Source organism: Euleptes europaea, chromosome 7 (genome assembly GCF_029931775.1).
Source record: "Euleptes europaea isolate rEulEur1 chromosome 7, rEulEur1.hap1, whole genome shotgun sequence".
NCBI classification, from domain to species: Eukaryota; Metazoa; Chordata; class Lepidosauria; order Squamata; family Sphaerodactylidae; genus Euleptes; species Euleptes europaea.
Window position 1 is genome coordinate 39,185,555 of NC_079318.1, and position 12,889 is coordinate 39,198,443.

Sequence of the window (12,889 nt, forward strand, 5' to 3'; positions counted from 1 at the left end):
TGCCAAAGCAGTATCTGGTTGCTGTTTTGTGCAACAGCACTTAGATATTTTTACTTTAGAGATATTTTCAGTTTACGCAGATGATTAAGGGTGTGGTCAATGGTATTACCCCCCCAAAAAAAACCTCATCTCCATTGTTTTTGTTTAAATGGCCATGCAACAGAAATTCAGTGTTTCATAAGCAACACAGAGAAACAGGAGCTGCGACACAGGGTACGTTCCACTGTTAGTACAATTGGAGTTCAGATATATGTCTTGGTGTACAAACAGCATTACTGGTTGCTTAATTCTAAAATTACTTTGCTTTTTGTACTAAGGTACATATACAAAGCACAAGTGCACCCTTCAAACCCCTTGCACATATACGTATTGTACATGTACAAAACACACGTGCACCCTTCAAAGCCCAGAACCACCAAGGGAGATTAAAATGGAAAAGCGATTTCCTTGTGTGTTTTTCAGAAAAAATTAACATGTAACCTGATAAAATTCAGAGGTTTAGTACCAACGGAAAGGTAATGTACTGTAATATTATCTCTGTTTCAGACATCTGCAGGATCTTCAAATGATCGAGATAACTTTTCTTTCCCACCCAAGAGATTGGGATGGTAGAACCAACACTGTCTTGGTTGCCTGTGTCAGGAAGACTCCAGAAGACAGACATAAACGTTGCTACCTGGCCAAAAGTTCTGCCTTTCATGTTACTTAATAGCTACATGAAACCACTGGGAACTGTAGAAAAGAGCAAGAGTCCAGTAGCACCTTAAAGACTAACAAAATTTCTGGCAGGATATGAGCTTTCGTGAGCCACAGCTCACTTCTTCAGTGGTTGGTCATGTGAGTTTTTGGAGTCTGGTTTATTAGCAATTATTGTTCTTCCCACTGCTTGATTTGGAATCACCATGGAATTTACACACTGGCTAGGAGAATATTTGGACAAAAGCTCACAGCGCGCTATTTCCCCTGCTAGGGGTGAGACAGGAGGTGACTAGAGATGGCATTTCCAGTGGTGGCACCTTGCATTTGCAAAGCCCCCCAGCACTTACTTTACTTTCTTTTAGACACCAAGCTAAAACACATCTTTTTAGTCCAACTTTTAATTGGGGGGGTTGTCTTATCAACTTTTTAATGGTGTGCTCTGTTTTACGGAAAGTTTTTATGCTGCTTATGTCTTAATAGTTTGTACTTGAATGTGAACTGCCTCAAGCAGGATTCTGAAGAGGCAGCATAGAAATTTATTGATCAATAAATAATGCAGCCATATCCACTAAATCTATGGCCTGTGATGGGGTGCAATTGCTTTGAGTCGTTTCTACATATGATGCATTCTTCTAGTGGAACCCTAGGCTTTACACAATTGTTGCTTTCTTGTGGTTGTTCTTCATAATATCAACATAGTTGCATGGTGGGCTGATAAACCATGTGAAGAACTAGCACAATCAGCTCTTGTAAGAAACAAGGTTTTTTTTAGAAAACAGAGTATTCATATTACAGGCAAATAAGAAGTGGATACCGAATGCAAATTTGCCTTTGAAAAATGCGACCAAGCGGCAGACTTCTGCTAAGAACTCTTTGTTTCCCTGTCCCCATTTCTAATTCTGGTACCTGTTTACTCTTCCCTCAGTGCCACAGAAAAAAAGTTATCATGTACTTCCCTCTATCTGTTAAAACTTCGCCTCAGATATTCTAACTTCCTGAGCATACTGCAGTTTCACTAAAAAGGAAGCACGCTTTTGAAACAAGTGCAGCTGCAAGTGAAGCTGCATCATGAAGTCTGAAATTGGATCATCTCTATGCTCTGTCGGAGAAGGGAAAACAGCTGCTAGGACTTCTGTCCAACAGAGCAGCTGTCCATACTGGAGCACGTCTGGATTTGCATTCTTAAAATATCTGTAAAATGAAAGTTAGGATACTCCCTGAAAAATCTCTGTGTTACTACTGTTACATGTGTTGACCTTAGTTTTACTTCTCAACTTGCAAGAGTCATATTGGTACTTAAAATCACTTTCCCCCGCATAATATAGTTAAAGTTGGAATTATTTCCAGAGATTGCAATGAAGTTCTTGGCAAAAACAGATCCTTTATGTACAATATCCCCAAATGTTAAACTGAAGCTATGCAGCTAACAATGCAATCCTATGCAGAGTTACTCCAGTATAGGTCAATCGATTTTAACGGGCTTTGACTGGAGTAATTTTCCACAGGCTTGCATGGCTAGACATCTAGACAAACTACATTGTACAAATGACAGAAATAGTGGACTACTCAGGGTGTTGTCCTAGGCCAAAGATATGGCAATATGTCTTCTATATATTATAAGGAGCAATACAGAACTAGGCTGGACAGTTTACTTGGAGACGGTCTGTGCCTTTTTCCTAAAGCACCCAGAAATGAATTAAGGGTGGGACACCCAGAAGCAAATGAAGGGTGGGGCAAGATATTGCTTTGGCGAAGATAGCATCCTGTTCTTTGAAAAGAACCAAAAACATCTTGTTCACTTTTGGACTTAACTGTAATATCCGCAGCAGCTGCTTCCTCGCTTACCCAACTGGGACAATCAATGGTATGTCTGTCTTGAAATGTCATGATCGCCATGGTCCTCAATTCACTGCTTGAACCAGAATCAACTCAAGCTTTTGACCAAGCTACCATTTCTTTATTTTGAGGATTTACACTCTATCTTTTGATCATTTTGTTTCTAAGGTAGCTTATAACAGATATGAACAATACGTAAAACCTGGCTTCAGATAGTATGTGGCTCCTGACTCATCTTAGGGGTGGAGCAACTACAGACACATTGGAATAATGAGATGTTAAAGCTTCTTCCCACCTTAGGGGGTTCCTACCACTATTGTTTCGGTCCGATGCACTATGGGACATAGTTGGGAGGAGATTTTGTATTTACATCCAACAATATACTTTTGCTTCTGAAACAGCTTAAAACATAAATATTAATAAAAATAGGCAAACTTCAATAGGTGTGAAAAGTAGTATAAAAAGCATTTGATTAAACAAGCCCAGCAATATTTTGAATTATTTGTAATATGTCTGTTACTTTTAGGGAAAGGAGAAAATATTTTGGACACATTACTAAAATTGTAGTCTGTGTGGTGCATCTGTCTCTATATTCACAGTTCAGATAAAAATGTCTCATCTGGGAAGAACCAGAGGATGATATTCTGATGGATGTTCACATTGCTGTTTGAGCCCTTGGAAAACCCAGTGGGCTGTCAGCCATTTCACAAGCCCATTTCAACAACCATGGAAAAAAACAATATTTTGGCAGAGGACAGTTAAAGCAACTTCCTATGCCACTTAGTGGCATGTTCTGCTTTCAGTGGCAATTGGAACAAATGTCATTTCTCATATATAGAGAACTAGGTAGAGACACACAATTCTCAAGACAGCAGCAAGATTCTGAATAAGGTTTATACTGCGTTATATTCCCCCCTTCATGCCTACATAGATAATATCTATTGTTAAAAATGCTACTGGGTTCAAAATAATTCTCCTAATAAAGTACGCAATCCCAATTTTTTTCAGGCACAAGAACAAGGGAAATGATGCAACATAACTGATACTGGTGTCACACAAACATGTTTCTTAACACAAATAGGGTAAAGTGCTTTCATTGCATGCAGCAAGTCTGTGCCAGGAAATCTAGAATCTAAAATTCTGTTGACAATATTGTAAGAAAGAAGGCTGCAAATGAAGGCACACGGGTATATACTTCATTTGCTCTAGCCCTGTTCACAGAAGGGTAAAAATTGTACCCTAGCACCTCCCTTATATTTTAAACATAGAATATCATCTCATGTAGCTATTAGTAGTCAGACAATCAATCCAGGTGGACAGAAATTCTTCGGTTATCCAATTCCACCTTTGCCAACAGTTTATCATCAGTATACAACTCAAAAGCATAAAGTATTTTCATACTGGAAGAGATGTGGCAACTTTTCTCTTTATAATGTCAAGAAAAAACTAATTTTCATTTCCCCCTTTTTAAAAGTGTGAAATGGCAGATGAATAGCCAATGGCTGTTAAATCTAGGGAAAGGAATACTGCAAGAGGGCAAAAAAATTAGTTACTTCATGCAGATGTTAAAAGTGTAAATGCCACAAACTAAGATTGTTGGGCAGAAGTAAACTGGTTTTTGTTCAATATAGTTATCGCATTTCCCTTTCTAATGGCTTCAGGCATGCCAGTGGAAAAACAGCATGCAATCAAAATTAAATGCAAGATCTCCATCCTTGCAAGATTAAGACAGCCATTTGGATGATCTGTGGTCATGGTGCAGAATTTTTAGACATTTCTTATAGCTGATTTCCATCACAATTTCAGAAGTATAGGGGAGTCTGGCATTACACAAAGAAATCAGAAGCTGAGGATTTTTGGCCTTGTCAGACAGAAGACCACTGGTGCTCTACAGGAACTCTAGCACTGCCACAATACACAAATCTCTTAAAATCAAGGAATCTTGCTGCACGTGAAAGTCTGAACAGATCACTCAAATTCTGGCGTTTAAAAGAAATAGTTTCATTATTTTTACTCTGGCCAGGTGTTCACTAGTTTCAAATGACAAACTGTTGTAAATATATTAACTCTGAATCAAATTTTTAGATCCTGGTTTGATATGTGATAATGATATTGAGCAGAGTGGCCATTATTCAGATGACAAAAAGGAACCCGCACAGACTTGGAGGGGGGCATCTCATTTTCCCCTCCTCCACTTTTTCCTCTTTCCCTTCCCTGAAAGCCCCCATAGCCTCTCCCCTTTTCCTGTTTCCCTCTCTCCTTCCCACCCAACAGTCAACCTATCTGTATCTGCCCCTCTGTGTTCAGCTCCCCCACCCCCAGCCACTATGTAGGAAAACTATGGCCCTGTGGTGTGGTGTTGGGTGCTGGGGCAGGCCCACTTGCATGGTAGGGAACCCTCAAAGACTTGTGGTATGACACATCACTTCTTCCTGTATCTCCCTCCCCACATTATTTCCTATGTGCCACCATATGACAACCCCCATATCCTCTCCCCTTTCTCTGCCTCATTCCCTCCTTCTCAGCCATTCACCAACCGACCTTTTATCTGCCATCTGTCGTCGTCAGCTTTCTCCCCTCCTTTACACCCTGCCTTTCTCTACAGAGGGGATCAAATCAGTTTACAAATTCTTCCTCTCATTTTTATCCTCCAAAAACCCTGTGAGGTAGATTAGGCTGAAAGTATATGACTGGTACACTACAACATCACCAAGTGATCTTCCATGGCAGACTGCCACTGAGGGCTTCTATTTCTTCAACTACAGGTGCTCTTTTTTATCATTTTGGGTTTGTTTGTTTTTTCCCTCTCCAGTGTATTTATTTAGATTTCTGATTTTTCTGCAAACCTGGGGCATTTTTCAGGCTCGTAGAAAGATCTGTCTTGTTCGTTCATGGCTCCAGTCACCAGATTTAAGTAACCTCTGTTTTGGCTGATTTGGCTATTAGAATATAGGATAATGCTAACCATCCGTTTAACTAAACCATGTCTGAAGGGAGCAGTAAATTTATTTGATGCTACATTTCTCTTATGTCTGCTATGCAAGCAAACACTGCACTATGTTTCTTTCTCCCTTCGTGGGTTGGCATCTCTTCTGATTTAGTGCAAGCTTTAATTTACTGTTGCATACAAAGTGGTCTGGAGGAGAAATACAAACTACAGTTTGTCAAGGATTATGCAACTGTAAAGTACAGCCTGCTCTGAGTGGATAGCCCAAGCTAACCCAATTGCGTTGGATCATGGAAGCTAAGCAGGGTACTTGGATGGGAGGCCACCAAAGAAGTCCAGAGTTTCTACACAGAGGCAGGCAATGGCAAACCAACTCTATTCACTCCTGCCTTTTCACTCTTGCCTTGAAAACCCTACAGGATTGCCATAAGCCAGCTTCAACTTGACAGAACTTTCCACCGACGTACAGCTTGCACTAATTTTGAAGTCAGTTACTGACAATGGGGGGAATACATTTGTATTCCCAGCGATGTATTAAGAGTCTGAAAATGTTATAAAAAACATCACTTTAAAAGGGTTTTTGGATACCACGGCTTATAAATGGTTGGAAAACGTCTTCACAGCTAAAGGGGCCAAACAAAGTGCGAACAGTATTTTTTATAACTTTTTCAAACTCTTAATACAACGGTGGGAATACATAGAAAGTGCGAACAGTATTTTTTATAACATTTTCAAACTCTTAATACATCGCTGGGAATACATGTGCGGTAACTGCCTACGACTAAATAAGTATAAGAGAGAAGAACGCATTTACAAGCACATGGTTACGTCACATAATGCCAAACCATGGTTTGGCATCATATCCAAACTTAACACAGCTATGTACATGGAATGAGTCTTTTCTCATATACATTTACATTATGTGCATTTTACAGGTGGAAGTTTGGACTAACAAGTGCACTTGCTCCTTCAAAAGATTCTAGTGAGAAAGTCCTTAGACTGATGATGCAGGAAATGAAACTAGTTACTAGCTGGGACATTGTGTGACCCCATGAATACAATACAAAAGATTCTTAGAAAATGCCTATCATTTTACCACCAAGGAGCAAATGATTATGCAATTATTGTGGTATTATAAAGCACCACAAATTACTTGTTAAATAGATGAAAGGAAAATTTAACATTGACACTAAGCTTAAAAAAAAACAGTTCACAGGATATGTCAAGTTCAACAATACATACTGTATATAAAACTAAATTCTTATGGTTCTTGCTCTGAAGTAGAGTGCCATGGAAATCCAGCATTTGTGAACAAAATACCGTATTTTTCGCTCCATAAGACGCACCTGACCATAAGACTGGCCGTTGGATGTGCCCAGCGGGCTCTGTGCGGGCCCGCCCGCCTCCCAGCTGGCTGTCGGGGTGGGGAACGCCGGCTCGCGCCCTCCCAATGCGCCCAGCTCTGTGCGCCCCGCCCGCCTCCCAGCGCGCCGTCCCGACGCGCCAAGCTCTGTGCGCCCCGCCCACCTCCCAGCTGGCCGTCGGGGTGGGGAACACCGGCTCGCGTCGTTCCAACATGCCCAGCCAGCTCTGTGCACCCCGCCGACACTTATCCAAACTTCTCCATTTCTTTAGAAATGGCCTTTGCCAGCTGCTATACAACATAACAATTTATTTAAACAAAGCTAAAAGAAGCAGAAAAGTTCACTAGTTGGTACCAATTAATCCCTTGCTGTCACTACATGCCTTTTAAAACATTCTCAGACATAAGATACGTTTAAAAAAAAGTAAATACGATTGTAAGCCTTATTAAACACAATGGGATACAGCAAGTTCAAGTTCTGAACACCACAGTGTAACTGTTAGCTATCTTTATAGACAGTGCCTTTTACTGGAATCCACTGACTGCCACACATATCTACACTCTTCCAGTTTGCTACCCATGTTCTAAAAGCATATGGTCTAGTTTCTTAGACGGAGACTCAGACATGAAAGGTTTACAATACTCACCCAGTGAAGTGGCCAAATGAGAACTCTACTCCTAAGTGAGAACTCCACTCCAATGTGAAACTACTGAACTAGGATTTGTTAAACTTGACTTTATTCATTTCTGAATTGTGGACTTCTTTCCCACAGCACATGTTAGTGTAGTGGCTATGGAGCTGTACTGAGATTAGGGAGCACTGGGTTCAACTCTCCACTTGGCCATGAACCTTGGGCCAGCCAGTCTCTCGAAGCCTACCCTACTTCAGAAGGCTATTGTGAGGGTACAATGAAGGAAATTATATATGCCATCCAAGCTCCTTGGTGGATGCACTTGGGCTATGCATAGAAATACTGTATCAAAACCTATGTAGCTCTTATAGTTCTTAGCCTGCTGGCACAGAAATTTTAATGAAAAAAAAATAGAAGGAGCAAAGAGAAAAACGGCAAATGCCCTTGAAGGACAGAAGAGTACAAAAGATGGATTTGAGTTGAGTTGAAGCACCATATGGAAGCTGACAAAAGATTCAAGCGGATGTGATGCAACTTGAGTAATGGGAAGAGATGAACAAGAAGTTGAAAAAGGAGAAGTGCTAACCAGTTGAACAAAAATTCAAATCTTAGGCTACTGGAGCACACAGACAGGGTAGATTTTGGAGGTGTTGTAAATAAGATCATGACTCAGCAGGAGAGATGTCTTCATGCTCTGTGTCAAGCTGCAAGGCACATCTTGTCAGAGAACTGTAGTAAGAATCAGAGCTTCAAAGTATTGTAAACCTTGGTGACAAAGCAGCTGGAGGAATCTATGCTAAAAAGCCAAGAGATTCTCTCACTGCTTAACATTACAAAAGGTGTACAATCATGCCAGGCACACTCTACAGCATTTAGATAACAGTGACATTAGAGTTGCCAAGTCCATCTTCACCACTGGTGGGAGGTTTTGGGGGCGTAGCCTGAGGAGGGTGGGGTGGGACTTCAATGCCATAGAGTCCAATTGCCGAAGCAGCCATTTTCTCCAGGTGAACGGATCTCTATGAGCTGGAGATCAGTTGTAATAGCAGGAGATCTCCAGCTAGTACCTGGAGGTTGGCAACCCTAAGTGACATCCCAAGCAGAGTTGCACCCCTGTAAGCCAATTGAAGTAAAGGGGTTTTGAAGGGTGTGACTCTGCTTAGAAACCACTGTTAGTTACTCCAGACCAGCGATATTTAGTTCCTGGAGTTCAATTTACTAATCTTTGATGCATTCCAGATAGCCTCTGAGACTACACCATCAAAGTAAAATGCTGAAGAGTCAGAAGTACCTCTTAAACAGAGCAAGGGGCCTCTATGAAAATGTCAAAAACCCTTCAACAGTGGGTGCATGGTTCTCACCTATACAGATAAACACCCACACAATGGATTGTGCAGTAACTGAGCTTTCATTTAGCAGCCTGTCAAGCAGCCTCCCATGTAGTAGGTGTAGGGCATGAAAATACAAGTCCACAAATAACAAGCAAACTACAGTACCGCTCATTAATACGTCAAAGATTAAGAACCACTTCCCTAGATGACACAGTGCCAGTCTATCACTGAGCAAGGTTAAAAGGAGGGGAGGAGTTTCAGAAGCCTAAAAACTAAAAAAAAAGTGGCCAAACAAATTTCGAAGGCGGAAGACTCCTAAAGCTCACCTAACTTACCCCTTGCCCCTAAACAGGATTTTCTATATTCATTCTGAGTCCTAATTTAGCTCAGTTCAATTCATCTACATTATACAGTGCAATGCCAGTGGACCGACAGATTCCATAGTTAACTGTAACCTTAGAGACTTGAATTTAAATTCCATCTCTTGCTCATCAGCAAGTCATTTTCTCATTGTAAAAGAGGTGCAGTAATGGTCAGCTTCACATAGCTGTGGTTAAAGTGAGGACAGTTAACGTATTTTGCAAGCTAAAAGATGCAATACAAATAATAACGCAAAAGGAAAGACAATGACAAGCTTAAAGAATAATGTTTGTTAGTCTCCCCCCCACTCCCTTTAGATAGACATACATAGACTCACTAGCGCTATGAATTTCTGTTCTGGCTGACAAAATTGACTGCTCTTGTTGCAGGATCATCTACAATCACACTAGCTTCAAAAGTCTTCAGTGGAAAGAGAGATGCAGTACTCCTTAGTGCTGGATCATCCACGCTCCATGTTCACTTTTCTAAGACAGTTTGTACAAACACCCCACAACTATGAGCTTTACACAGAACTGTCACAGACTACTGTACTTCTCTGCACTTCCTGTCATCTTGCCCCCACCCTTTTTTGATATATACACCTGCCAACTCTTAAAGCCATGAAAGCTTTTTGTGCTAATTATTGCTTTTACTCCAGAAAAAGGAGAACATTTCCATAGGAGATTAAGTGCTTTTAACATTCAACCCAAGTCATACATCACTCCATCATAACAAAAATTCCACAGTTCTTTATTTTATTCTCTGACCTCATACCCTGTTCAAGCTAGATTTTAACAAAGTCCCAAGCAAAATTTCACACAGTAGGCTTTACTAAGAACATAAAAAGAGACAGGCAAACAAAGAGAAGGATCAAGTGCAGAAACTATTTAGCATCATCTTTTGTTTCCAGAATCTGGTGCCTCTTCCATCAGTGGGGCTTTGAGGACTTAAATCTGAACATGAATACAAAGATTCATCAGAATCCCCATACTGCTATTTTTAAAAGAGCTCTTAGTTTAGCAAGAGAAACTGAATATTGCATTACCAGTGAACCAGTGAAGGAACATTTCACGGTGAATTCCTTTAAACTAACCTTCACCTTTGAACTTTTCAAGCAACAGAAGGAGACAAAGAGCCCAAAGGGCTATCCAGCCTACCAGTACTGAAGTGCTTATTAACAGACAAGACTTTTTTCTCATGAAACAGCTGGGATTTATGCATGTTCACTCAGAAATAAGTACTGCAGAATTCAATTGGGCTTACTCTCAAGTGATTGCACCCATACATCTTAAAGTTGGTGTTCAAATCCTGGGGGGAAAATCCAACAACCATGAAGCTACACATTCCTTCAAGGGCATTTTCCGTTAGGCTTAAGGGGAAAGAAACCATTTTGCAAAGCTAGTCTCTCCCTCCATCCTGGCAGTTGTTTTCTGTTTTCCATCTCCATAACTCTTTTCACCTGCTCTGAATTTTACTCATACATCTGAGCAACATTTTTTTTTAAAAAAAGTAGAATGGGAAACAAAGCACCTGCTGCTGACATAAAACAGACCAACAAAGAACTGGGCTTGCCCCCTAGAAAGACCATAAAATAACCAGTCGCAAAGTACGATCAAGTTGCTGGAAAAAGTGACAAGCCAACTGAATCTCAACAGACCTGGCGGGAAACCTTTTGATAACCATTATTTCAGAAAAGCAGCATTATGACATTTCACATACAGTGAGCATAAGGAAAAATGAATCGAGATTATTACTGCTCACAGCTCAAGTTCTTGCCGTCACCATTAATGCCCTTCTTGCAAAGAACGGTTTGTTCTGCAAACACATGTCTTCCAGCGTTCGTCTACTTTGAATTTCGTTCATGCATTGTTAGGTTTGTGCAATTTGGTGAGGGAGGCAAGCGCAGGGCTCGAAACGCGCCATCAGAGCTGAACAATAAGCGTGTCTTCATTCAAACGTCTGACTTCCACCAGGCACACAATCGCCTCCAGTTTGGAAAAAAAAGAGGCCGTTCCCACTCTCCCTTTCCTGTGCAAGACACACAGTATGCATCCCGAAATCCTCTCGGATGGCATTTTCTTAGGCTCATAACAAAAGGCTACCCTTGAAAATCCGCACCTGGCGCTTTTAGGCACATCACGGGGGGGAGGAGGAGGAGGAGGAGGAAGAGGGGGGGCAAACCGCCAGACTTCTCCCAACTCAGCAGCTCTCAGTCTTGGGGTTTTTTTTTTTTTTGTAATGGGGCAGATAACAGCAACAGAAGGAACGGAAAGCTCACCTTTAAGATCTTATCCAGCCCTTCCTGGCCCAGGCAGGGAAACTCTTTGAGCAGCTGCGTCTTCTTGGACTTGTACTCGTTGGACGCCGCCCTCCAATAAGGCTCCTCGAGGACTTCGAAAATCGCGGCGCCGATGGACAGGTAGAAGATGATCGCCGACGTCAGCAGGGGGCCCCTGTCCACCATGGCGCTGCCCAGCGGGGGACGCGCAGCAGCAGCAGCAGCCAACAGCGGGGGGCCGCTCGGAGCCGCCTCGGGACGGGAGGAAGGGACGGAGGAGAGCCGCGCTCCCTCTGCACAGAGGGCGAGAAAGGAGCGCGCTCAATGGCCCGGCCCTCGCTTCCCACCCTCTTCCCCCCTCCCTTTTTATTTCCCTCTCCCTCCCCCCCCCCCCACCCCGCCGCTCCGCTTCTCCTCCCACCGTCCCCACCTCCCGGCTGTCCCCCCACACCCCTCCTTCCCTCCCGCGTCTGCATGGGGCGCTCTCCTGCTCCCCCCGGCCCGCCCCGCACTCCTCACCGAGCGGCGCATGCGGAGCGTCCCCCGGGTGGGCGGCTTCGTCCTGCCCGGCGGGGAAAGCGAGGCTGGGCAGCCCCGCGCTTGGCCCGGCTGGGGTGGCTCCGCCGGACCCAACTTTCTCTTTCTTTCTTGATCCCTCCCTCTCTGCAAAGTCCAGAAATGGCCCCGCTCGGCGCTCGGGCAGCCTTTTCCCCCGGCGCCCGGCTCGCTTGTGGGCAGCTCCGCAGCGGCTGCTGCCCCCGCCTGGGCGGGCTGAGCTGCGCCCGGCCGCGGCGAAGCGAGGCGCGGGTTCCTGCCTTGACCTGGGTGGGGAACCTCAGTCGGCAGCGTGTCCTGCGGGTGACCCCGGGGCCATTTCTGCCCGGGAGGTTGGAGCCCTGGGTTTGCTGCCTTCCAGATGCGCGTTTCCTTCTCTCCCCCCCCCCCATCTGAGTTCTCAGAACTCTGTTGAGTTTGGAGAACTTGGATGGGGGGAAATGCGCCTCTAAAGAGGGGCCAATCCAAGGCTAAACCTCCCTTGCAAAAGTCGCTGGTTCTCTCCCTGTTCCTTGCGGGGCTGAGGGAAGCTTTAGGGGGTCACCGCACTTTGTATTCCCAGCAATGTATTAAGAGTTTGAAAATGTTATAAAAAAAAAACATCGCTTTAAAAGGGTTTTTGGACGCCACGGCTTATAAATGGTTGGAAGACGTCTTCGCAGCTAAAGGGACCAAACAAAGTGTGAACGGTATTTTTTATAACTCTTAATACATCGGTGGGAATACATAGAAAGTGCGAACCGTATTTTTATAACATTTTCAAACTCTTAATACATCGCTGGGAATACAAGTGCAGTAACCCCCTTAACACAGATAATGTTGTGTTTTTGTTTTGTTTTTAAAAAAAGTCATTTTGGGTCGTCGTCCCCCCCAGTAAAAAAAAATAGC

The 12,889-nt window shown here is 43.1% G+C and overlaps 1 protein-coding gene across 1 annotated transcript in view; it reads right to left on the reverse strand.

Moving 5' to 3' along the window:
* KCNK5 (potassium two pore domain channel subfamily K member 5) overlaps positions 1-11,632 on the reverse strand; it is a 39,191-nt gene extending 27,559 nt beyond the window's left edge. Inside the window, exon 1 of the mRNA XM_056853191.1 lies at positions 11,447-11,632. Within this exon, the coding sequence (XP_056709169.1) occupies positions 11,447-11,632 (186 nt within the window). The remainder of the gene's footprint in view (positions 1-11,446) is intronic.
* Between the last annotated feature and the right edge of the window lie 1,257 nt (positions 11,633-12,889).